This window comes from Orycteropus afer, unplaced genomic scaffold (assembly GCF_000298275.1).
Source record: "Orycteropus afer afer isolate SDZICR_OR568_19922 unplaced genomic scaffold, OryAfe1.0 scaffold00111, whole genome shotgun sequence".
NCBI lineage: Eukaryota > Metazoa > Chordata > Mammalia > Tubulidentata > Orycteropodidae > Orycteropus > Orycteropus afer.
The window spans coordinates 2,329,723-2,341,728 of record NW_006921698.1 but is presented as its reverse complement, the minus strand read 5'-3'; the positions used below and the strand labels follow the sequence as shown (position 1 = coordinate 2,341,728).

At 35.5% G+C, this 12,006-nt stretch overlaps 1 protein-coding gene across 1 annotated transcript in view; it reads left to right on the top strand.

Moving 5' to 3' along the window:
* MDGA2 (MAM domain containing glycosylphosphatidylinositol anchor 2) overlaps window positions 1-9,729 on the top strand; it is a 1,222,586-nt gene extending 1,212,857 nt beyond the window's left edge. Inside the window, 2 exon segments of the mRNA XM_007943667.2 lie at window positions 6,537-6,642; window positions 9,641-9,729. Of these exon segments, the coding sequence (XP_007941858.2) occupies window positions 6,537-6,642; window positions 9,641-9,729 (195 nt within the window).
* The last annotated feature ends 2,277 nt before the right edge of the window (window positions 9,730-12,006 follow it).

Here is a 12,006-nt window from a genome sequence, read left to right as displayed (position 1 = left end):
GGGAATATCACACCTTTCCAGTTATTTGTGTCCTGAATGTCCTTGTGGTTCCTGGCAAGTGGAGCCTATTCTTAAGTCCTTGGGAACTGGGAGAATGTTGTTGCTTTAAATATCCAAAATTGTCAAACAGCTTGTAAACATTCAAAATGGCTACACCCTCCAGACAGGCAGAAGTCCATAGCTCAGCCCACTTTCCTCTTCGCTCCTTCCCTTTTTATTTACCAGCCACTAGTGCAGGCCTCCATGCAGCCCTTGGCTAGCAGGGCCGATTTTTAGATTAATTCTTAGGTCCTAACACCACTTGGCAATGTCCATGTTCTCTGTGCTGTCAGGATCACCAACAGACCACCTCACCATATGTCTCCTTTTTTGGTGTTTTCATGCAGGTTCTTCTACCAGTTGGAGTTTAGTCCACTTCTAAATCTTTCCCTTCAAAGCTCAAGGATCCAGAATTATCTTCTGTATCTGTGTAAATTGGTTCCCCTTTTCTTTGTTGAAGAGGATATGTGCAGTCTGTCTGCATATTCCACCATCTTACTGGAACTCACAATACATATTTCTTTTTAAGTCCAGATCAGTTAAAAAAAAAAAAATCTGTATTTTCTCAATAGTTAAACTATTAGGAAAATTGAAAGGAAACAAACAAATACACTTCACAAGATCTTTTTCTTTCTTTCTGTTCGAGCAGGACCCTGAGGAAGACTACAGTATTGCTCTGTCCTATTGGATTGGATTCCCCGTCATCATAAGATTATAAATAAAAATTAAAAGCACTATAACAGTGTAGTGCCTAAGGCATTTGACTGCTAACCAGAAGGCTGGCAGTTCAAACCCACCAGCCACTCCTCAGAAGGAAGGTTGGGCAATCTACTTCTGTAGTGATACTGCCTAGGAAACCTAAGGAAGGGTTGCTATGAGTCGGGTCTGACTTGATGGCACATAACAACAATTATATCTACACCAGGAGTTGATTGCTAGAAATCATATTTCTTATCATTTCTGCATTACACTAGTTCCTTGCTTTACTTCCACGCCATGTCTAAAACTCCTTCTGTGCTTTTAAATAAATAACCCATGTTATTTATTCGATGACAAAATATATTACCTTAGTATAAAGGTAAATGTAAATTATAAATTTACAAATTAGCCAACTGATATTACTGTAACACTTCATCTATTCATTCAGGATCACCAGGGAATGAAGTATTCACATAGAAAAATGTTCTAGATACAGGCAGCCCTCTGGACATGTGGCAATTTAACTTGTGTTGATTTGTATTTTTGCTGTTCAGCCAGCTGCACACTTACAGTCAACATATTTCCCACAGGTAGTCAGCACAGATGTTAAATTACATCATTCTATTTATTCCCTGATGTTTCCCACAGAAAGCTCCTCATACCCCCTATCAGTCAGACCACAAATGAAGAGCAGCAACATCATTCACAACTTCTTGCTTGGGGATGTTTGTCTTTAAAACAAACCTAGCTAGCTCCAAAAGTTTTGATCAAGCTGCACCAGGGAGGCAAGATGAAGGAAAGAAAAAGGAAATTAACAGGAAAAGGAGGAATATTTAACTTTAAAGACAGTAGCAGAAGTTTTGAAATGCTTTGAGCATTGATTGGATCATTCTAATTAACACATGGCTTCCCAGGAAAAGCAGCTTTGGATAGTTCAGAAATGATTTTTCTGCTTTTTTGAATTTTAGTTTTAATTTTTTAAAAAACCCCATTACTTTACATTGACTCCTGTCTCCAGGTAACATGAACTTCCTAGACAAAATGAGTGTGTACTTTAAATAAGAAAAATAGTAGATTGGTTTATCAACTTCTTACCTCTACATGGCTAAGATAAAAAATTAATGTATTCTTAAAGCCTGTTTGTACAGCATCCTTTCCCAAAAGAATTAATGACTTCAGCCTCATTTATATACACTCAAATATGACCAAGTGCAGAACATTCTAACTTACCTTTAATAAGCTCTTCCCCCACATCTCACTTTCCACACAACATATATGGGAATGCAATTCCCTTATCTTTCCCATGGCTATATTGCTACTCTTAATTACACTCTACAAGCAGTATTTGCTTCTATTAACCCACTTCCCTCTTCCATCTTTTAAATTTAAAACTCAGAATGACTGAGGAGGCTTCCTCTTACCGTACCAAATTTTCCTGATTAAAACACCTTCATTCTTTCTTTATTCCATTCATGTTGTTATCTTCAAGAGAGAAGAGTCAGCGTCACATGACTAAAATTACAAAGGAGGGGCATTGGAATAATTATCAGTTTATTCTAATATGATTCTCTACAAGATAAGCAGCAACACAACGCAACACATGGCACTGCCATCTAGTCGGATCCCAATCACAGCAACCCACTCTTGGGTTTCTGAGGCAGTATCACCACGGAAGTAGATTGCCCGGCCTTCCTTCCAAGGAGTGGCTGGTGGGTTTGAACCACCAGCCTTCTAATTAACAGTCAAGTGCCTTAGGCACTATGCCACCAGAGCTCCTAATAGATAAGCAGCACATATCCAAAAAAAAAAAGGAAATTATGCCCAAATTACTTAAAAGTCCACTGTTATTGAGGAACAGGACAATGTCTTCTCACAGATAGAGTTTGACAGGGACAATTTATAAAGACATTAAATAACCATGCTCTGAACAAGCATCTATGATAATTATATGAACGTATTCATTTCAGCCTTGTTCCTAATACTGCCATCAAGTTGACTCCAACTCATAGCAACCTTATAGGACAGGGTAGAAATGCCACATAAATTTTTACAGAAGCAACCTGCCTCATCTTTCTCCCACAGAGTTGCTGGTGGGTTTGAACGCAGACATTTTAGGTAGTAGCTGAATACTTTAACTACTGCATCACCAGATCTCCTTTGTTCATAATAAACCAAAAAACCAAAACTCACTACCGTCAAGTCGATTCGACTCATAGGGACCTCTCCTTGGGTTTCCGAAGCGGTGTCTCTATGGATAGGTTGCCCAATCTTCCTTCTGAGGACTGGTGGCTGGTCAGTTTTAACTGCCAGCCCTCTGGTTAGCAGTCCAATGCCTTAGGCACTATGACACCAGAGCTCCCTCATAATAGGAAGAAAAAAAACAAAAAAACCTTAATTGTATTTCAATGACAATAGGGTACTGGTTAAGTTAATTATGTTAAATCCAAAATGTGGAATATTCTTTATTTGAGCCATTAAAATGACTTCCCATTTTCAGTATACAGTATCTTTAAAAGTTTATTCTATGTTGATTTGTTGTTGCTTGTTGATTTGTTTCATTTTGTTTTGTGTTTTGTTTTGTTTGAAATCTTCATTAATGGTACCTTGAAATTTAAACAGTCCTCTGCAAGTCTTTCAGACAGATACTTTCACAAACCTCACCCTAAGTCAAATTTTAGTCACTGTTTCCTCTAAGTCACTATTTCTTGGCAGCCAAAATAGAATCTCCTTGTGGATTCTACATAAAGGCTGAGAATTCCAGAACTGCTGATTTAGTTCTAAATGTTTGAGCTGAGCTCCGGCCTGCCATTTTCTTTTGATTTCAGTGATACAGGACATTTTTTTATGCTTTTCAAAGCAAAGGCTTTGGACAATATCACCATACTTATCTCAACAGAGATAAGCAGGAAACACTCCTGACACAAATATAATAATAAAACTTTTTAAACATTTTGCGCCAATCAAAATCATGAATATCGTTCTACATCTTATGAATGATAATTAAGTGGTGGATAAGAACTTAATATGAAAATTGATAACTAATGCCTCTGCTTACTACTTGGAAATTTCAGCAGTGAACTTTCAGTAGCATTATCAGAGAATGATAGACCAATTTCTTAACGGTAACTTAAGTTCTATGAAAATCATCTCAAATTTGCCCTTAAGAAGCCACACAAAGATGTTTTAAAAGACAAAGAAGACTAAACATTTTTCTATTGATTAAAAATAAATTTTCATTCAAATTTGTTACAATGAAATAAGGCTAGAAAATATATTAAAAAGTATATCAGCATGATGTTGGAAACATTTCTTTATTCACTAATTTATCTTTGGAAGGGCCAAAGCAGAGGTTTCATTTTGATATGTAGAAATGTTTTCTGGGAATGTAATTCACTAAATGCATAGATTGCCTCTTACTCTTTCAGTATCAGAAGACTAAAAAATTTGTGCTGAAAGCACAGAAAAAATTGAAGCTTATAAGGGAAGATTCTAGAAGAGTTTCACTTCTGTAATAATGAAATAATAAAAATTTGCTAATTGTCCCTATATTGTCCTTGTTGCCAGAATTTAGTGATAATTTTAGTGATAAATATAGCAATAAGGAGAATCTGACTTCATTCATATATTCTTTCAACACTCATGCATTAAGCCATTAATCCAACCACTATTCTAGATGCTGGAAATTCAGTCTGCCACTAGACATCCAACATAAACAAGCCCATAAATATCTTTTATTACTTAAAATATAATATAAAAAGTTAAATCATAGTGGTAAGCATAGTGTAAATAAATCTAAGGAGTCTGAGAAAGCTATTTAATCTGTTTGGATGAAATCAAACAATTCGCAGAGGCAGTCAACTCATGCTCTAGCCATCAGTAAGCATACTACCCTAAAAAGAACCAATACATTCTTATAAAAATTTTCTAGAACACCAGTCTTATGATATGGTTTTAAAGAAAATTAAGAAAAATATGTTTCAGAAAGACTTCAAATAAAAATTTATCTTCTCCTCTGGAAATGAAAAGTAACAGGATTTGTAGTAGTTGTTTTTGTTGTATTATTTAATCTAGTTTTGTTTTCAAATCAACAGAGATTTTTTTTTATCAATTTTATCATGAGTTGGTGAAAGTTTATGAGCAAATTCATCTTCTATACAGCAGTTCACATACACTTCATGACATTGGCTGCGATCTTCCACAGTGCAACACCTGTCCTCCCACTTCCTACCCCTAGCCACCTCTTCCCTGTGTCCTTCCCTCCCATGCATTCTGGCCCCATGAGATGTCTCCCTGTGCATACACAGGCCTTCTATTCTGCCATGATTGATCTCTTCAAGGAGTGTATCTACCTAATGTAACTGTTCAGCTCATATGCCTTTCTTTTGTTTGGTTGGAAGCCACAGGAGTGGGTTCAATGCCAGACCTAAAGGGCAGCTGTGTGTGTGTGTGTGTTATGTGCCGTCGAGTCGGCCCCGACTCATAGCGACCCCTCCTTGGGTTTCCGAGGCAGTATCACTACGGAAGTAGGATTGCCCAACCTAGGGGCCATTATCTCAGGGGTTTCACCAAACACTATTGGACCAGCAACCTGGTCCCTTTGTTCTTTTTATGATTTTGAGTTTTGTTCCACATTGTTCTCCCACTCTTTCCAGGATCTCCTACATAAACACCCCTCTGAGTGGTTGACAGTGGCTGGCACCATCTAGTTCTTCTGGTCTCATAGTTGTACAGGCTGACAATCTCATGGTGTACCAGTCCCTTGGACTAATTTTTTCCATGTCTTTAGTTTTCATCATTCTTCTTTGCTCCGGATGAGGAGAAACCCATCATTGCATCTAGATGGCTACATGCAAGCTTTTAAGATCCCAGTCACTACTTGCCAAAGTAGGATATTGAGCACTGCTTTTTTGTAGTATGTTATGCCAGTTGAGTTAATGTCCCCTGTGACTGTGGTCCCGAGCCCACAGGTCCAACTACTTGCTCTCTCTGGGTAGTTGGCTGTGGCTGAGAAGTGACTACAACCTTGTCCCTCATCAGCTCTATTATATACCTGGAAATTCTTACAGAACATACAAATACACTTTAGAAACCTTGTCTGCCAACCCTATACATGGTACTGGGCACACTCCCTCCTGCACAGACATACCTAATAGTTCAGCCTGTCCACCCATCGATCCACCCATAGATCAATGTTTGCCTTCACTGACAACACAGTACTGTATGTACAAAAGAGTTTATTTTTGTTGCCTGTACCTCCCATGCACCTGCCTATGTCGTCTTCTTCCTCAATGCCACCATATTGATCACTCACATTTGGTACATTGCCCTTCTCTTTACCCAAATCAATAATACCTGCCTCTACTTATCTAGCAGTGCTCCCTCCCCTCCCCTCTCACCCCTGGTAACCAACAAAGAAAATTTCCTTCCATATAGAAACCTTTCCTTGGCTTTTTTATAATAATGGACTAACAGAATGTTTGTCCTCCTGGGATTGACTTATTTCACTCAGCATAATGTCCTCCAAGTTCATCCATATTATGCGATGTTTTGCAGATTCTGCATTATTCTTTAGGACAAATCAACACAGAATTTTTATGTGAAAAACTAATGCTATGAAAGGAAGATCTCATTAACAGTTTTGTTGTGAAAATTTATGATTTTTTTTCATAAAGTTACCATTTTGAAAATATCAAGGTTAAAGAAAAAAAAAGCCAGAATTATTAACAATTTGCTGCCTCAATTTCTTTGATTTGCAGATCAAAGCTCTACATTTAGGTCTATTTCATTCATATTTCTAGCTCATTTTTGAAGGTATTCGAGGTCCTGGCATAGAAGGTGACATTGCCATAGATGATGTATCAATTGCAGAAGGAGAATGTGCAAAACAAGACCTAACAACTAAGAGTAAGTGTTTTCTGGACTTGGGGATTGGTTTGATGTGATATTAAAGTAACTAATATTAAATTAACACATTCTAATTTTTTAAAAAAGTGTTTTTCATTGACTTATTCATAATTTTCTTATGAGGCCATAAAATGTTGAAAGTATTTTAAAATTAAAATATTAAATTTGACTGTAGGTATATTTGGTCTAAGATAAAAGTGATTTATATTTAGAACTAGATGAGGCAAGCACACTTTGATTTTGAATTAAGATTGCTTAGTATTATTTGTATGTAATAGTTTTTAAATATTTTTTTAAATATAGGGTAAATCTGTGCTAAGTATAGATTTGTACAGGCATAGTTGTTTTTATTTCCCCAAACAATTTATTTCCTAGGTTTAAGCCTTGCCAGTTATTTTAACAAATGACATATTGTGAAGAACCTTACCATATATATTAAATAATGGAGTAGCCCTATATTTTCTGGTATAATTAATCTGCTACCCTTACCTCAATCTTGTTTATAAATTTGGGGGTTGACTTTTTACAATGGTTTGAATATTATGATTTAATGTTATCTACAAATCATTCCTATTAAACATTCCTTCAATTTGAGGATTTTCCTAGATTATCTGGCATCTTTAATGCTATGGGTATATAGAGATATCAATCAAATCAAACTTACAATACCAACTCATTGATTGCACAGCACATACCAAAGAAATATGAAAAAATCCATCTTTCATAGCTCTAGAATGAATCAGTGTTAATTTAGGTTATTTAATGAGAAGCTCTAATGGTGTAGTGGTTAAAATACTTGGCTGTTAACCAGAAGGTCAGTGGTTCAAACCTACCAGCTGCTCCATGGGAGAAAGATGAGGCAGTCTGCTTCTATAAAGATTTACAGCCATGGAAACCCTATGGGGGCAATTCTACTCTGTCCTAAAGGGTTAGTATGAGTCAGAATTGACTTGATGGCAGTAGATTTGCTTTCTGGTTTAGTGAGAAATCTAGAAGTTGGAAGTCAAATTTATACAACTTTCCAGTGATTGCTCAGATGAACAGAATTGACTCCATTTTTAAGCATTTATAAAAAGAAAAAAACTAAGATTATATGTAACAATGACGCATTTTGCTCATAGTCTTTACTTTTCTGTTATTGTGCTTAGTATTTCAAATAACAAATTTATTAGTAATTCATCCCTGTATCTAGGTAATTTTGCTTTAGAACACTAGTAGCTATACACAAATGAACTAGGTTTTTCTGATATACAGAAAAGCATGTGTTATCTTGAGAAAAGATTAAAATTCTTTTAAAATTTCACAATGCGAAGCAGTGGTTATAGCATATTATCAGAATGTAGTTATCATTTTATACATATATTTTGCATTTTGGTAATTTAATAATTGAAAATACTATAACTTCAATTCAATTCAATTTTCCAGAAGAGTGAAACAAGTAGAATAGTTCACTAACTAGAAGAGGAATCAGAAGTGGCAAGAGTAGCCATTGAGAAATGACTACAAAAGTCTTAGAGAATTTATTATCACAGAATAGACCACTTCACAATCAGTTTTCTACCCTTAAATGACTAAATGTGGAAAAATATATGAGTTTTCTAAATAGGATACATCTATATGTATTGGAGGTATTTTTATGCAGTTACTATGAATCAAGGTAAAAAAATAATACTAATTAAACAAAAATATTCAATTTGTATGGGGAAGTCTTCTGTTACCTGTTTTTCAATTTATTTAACAAGTATTTATCCCATGACTTCTGATGAATTGGCATTTGGTGAATATTAACTTAATGTTATTTTCTAAGGACACACCTTCCTGCAGGTATGTAGATTCATTTCCCAGATCCCCTGTCCTCAGACAGCACGGGACACTGTGGCTGACACCTTCAAGACCTGAGAGTCTATGTTTGTAATTTCAGAGCCCAGTTCTCTCTGGTGTGAACATATTTTGTAATTTAAGCCAGATGAACGAAATATTGAATATCTTTATATTAGCTCTCCTAACAACAACAACAACAACAAGAAGTAAATTGTACATTCTAAGGATGCTCCTTGTCTTTCTGTTATGCATAGGGTCGATAAGAGTTAAACCCAAATCAATGGCACCGAACAACAGTAACAACAAAGGGTGCTGTTAACAGGAAGCTGTAACTCAAATACCAACTATAGAAGGTATTACAAGGCTGAAAGATGAAAGAGATGTCTTAGTTAGAATGAACTTCATGGCATTTTGAAAAATCACATGAATAGAAAAATGGCCTGATCTAAACATAAATAATGTACTGGTTGCAGTAGTTCGTGTATCTATCCTAAGGATTGCTTCTTAGTTTTTATCAAGAGCAATCAGGTTTTTTTTTGTTTGTTTGTTTTCTTTTTACCCAGCCTTCAAGCTTAAACATTTGAAAGCTTAAAAAAAAAAAAAAAAAAAAGAAACAAAAAAGGGATCTAAGAATTGGTGTGCATACTTTCATGCAACTAGCAGAACTCTGACGTTGAACTGAGTCACAAACCAACACAACTACTTTTTTTTAGCAAGTTTTCATAGCATAGTATATCACCTTAAAATCTGCAGATAGTTTTATCAACTATCTAATCATATAGGAGCTCTGGTAGTGTAGTACCTAAGGCATTTGACTACTAACCAGAAAGCTGGCGGTTCAAACCCACCAGCCACTCCTCAGAAGGAAAACTGGGCAATCTACTTCCATAGTGATTCCGCCTTGGAAACCCAAGGAGGGATCTCTATGAGTTAGATCTGACTCGACTGCAGTGAGTTTGGTTTGGTTTGGTTATCTAATCATATATTCAAGTTATTTTCCTTTTTACTTGCCTTAGATAATAAGGTAAGAAACAAAACAAAGCAAAATAAATGTTTTCTAAAAGTGGTTTCAATATACAAACATTGTCTTTTTTTAATTTGTTGAAGTTGCATTGGTAGCTACATGGATTGCTTATTCTCTCTCTCTCTCTTTCGCGTTTACTTTTCTTATCTTTAGATTCCGTTGATGGTGCTGTTGGGATTTTAATACATATATGGCTTTTTCCGGTTATTGTCCTCATCTCTATCTTAAGCCCTCGAAGGTGACCTTATCCTGGCAGAGGCTATAAAAGATTCACCAGGCACTAGCATGAAGAAAGAGTCTTTGTAAATGGACATTGAAAAACAAACTACCAAAGATTCCTCCACTGACTACTGACTCAAAAATAAAATAATAAAAACAAATTTTTTTAAGCACTGGGGATAAAAAGACATCATGGAAATATAACTTATTCCAAACTACATATAAAAGATCATTTTGACCTGAGTAGAGAAGAGATCTTCAGGTGCTTTTGTGGCTAAAAAGATTACAGCGTCATCTGGTTGAACTCTGGAAAAAAAAAAAAAAAAGAGCTATAGAAATCCTTGTCAAAGCACAAAGTCATGGCTGGTTTTGTTTCAAATGAATAGTTTGCTTGTTACCATGGAAACCTAATGGCCTGCCAACAAAAACCTCACTGTAAACAGGGTACATGAAGAGCTGGCATTTATTTTCCTTTCGAGAAGGTTTTATGTAGAGAATTAAATAAATGTAGGCCCTTTTACCTTTGGCTGTTACCCCTCCTTGAAAATAACCGGAACTCAGAATTATTTAAAACATTCATGTTCCTCCCCAATCTACCCTCATCCCACTTTCATTATTTTTGTTTTTTTCTTCCTCCATGGCTAAGCTAGATAACTGTAATCTGTCTCCTTTTGCATGCACTATTATCCAGGACGGTAAACCTGGGCTTACATATTACACAGGCTTATCGGAGTTTGCTTGCGGCCACATAAACACCCAAACTAAGTCATCTGTTCCAATGAAGAAACCAAACCACCATCTTTTATAAATTGCCATGGAAACCAAGTGCCTTCAATGAAACAAGCCTGAATAATTTTCAACTCAGAAGCTTGCACTGCTAAGAGTGGTTTGTGTAAAACTATTTTATAAACACACTACAGAGCCTAAATGTGCAAATTACAGGCAAGACAACAAAGCCGCTTCTGAAGAAGAAAGGACTGAAGCTGTTGCGTAAGCCCATGCAGACAAGATATTTGTCGTTTAACCTTCTAGACAGCCATGGCCTCTCAGCTTATTCTGTCCATTAAAAAATAACTTCCTTGGAGACCAGACATGGGAGCAACACTTTTTCTTCCAGGTTATTAAATGGGTCAACCAGAACAAAAGGTTGTTAAGATAATACTTAGCGCAGAAGGTGGTAAAACACGAAAGTGATTTCTTACTCTAACCTCCACTTGAAATGAAATTGGCCCTAGCTTTAGAGGGAACAAGAAAATCTTTGTGGTTGCAGTGCATACAAACTCTACAGCGGAACTGGGCCTGAAAAATCTGGCTTTATTCTAAACACTGAGGGTAATAAGCCTCTGCCCTTTAGTCAGACTGTGCAAATTGTGAAATATTATTTTATTATTTTACCAAGATTAAAAAGAAAAACACTTTTACAAAAAAACAAAAACCTGTAAAAATGATTTTGAGCTACCTGAGGACAGACCATACCTTTAACCAGCCAGTTTTCCAATGCATTGTAAATTTCACTTAAACCTGTTGGTTATGAAAATTTGAAGATCTTTTTCTTTACATTATCTCAGCTTTTAACTTCATTTAAAAAGACTTTTGTCTAAAGAAGAATATTATTATTATATGTTCTTTCAAGACCCCAGGATTTAAAAAAAAAAAAAAACTGATTATGCAAGTAATTGGGATATAAGTATTAAATTATAACATTTGCAAATATTAATATAAAAAGCACAACAAAATGTAGTGGAAAAACGACAAGGCTTGATTTAAAAAAAAAAATTCTGTAGAAATGTTTGTGCAAATTCAGTAATTTAACATAACAGATAATTTTACAGCTATGTTCAATAAAGCCTCTTTCCAGGTAAGGTATGATAAGCGGTGTGTGTGTTTGTTGAGCAATTTTCACTTATCACCAAAATGAGGTTAGTTATAAAATTTATTGGTTATGTTACCATGGGATAAATCATCAGTGCTTCACACACCTTGATGTTTGCAGGAAGAAATTTTAGTAGGAAGTCCCAGATGTGCCCTTCCATATTTGTAATATGTATTAAAAATGTTAAACCTTTGAAGGTAAAATATGAAACAAATATGACCTTGGAATTTATGTGTATTTTTATAGTCAGTTGAGGAGAAGACCAGTCTTAATAACTAAGTAGTGACAGAATTGAGCTAAACCAGCTCCTTTTAAACAGAATAAACAGATGAGTTTCATGACTTATTTGAACAAATAGACATATTGAAGATTTTTCAAAATTTCAAAGTCACCCTCTCTATTTTATCAAACCAAAGAGAGTCGGGTA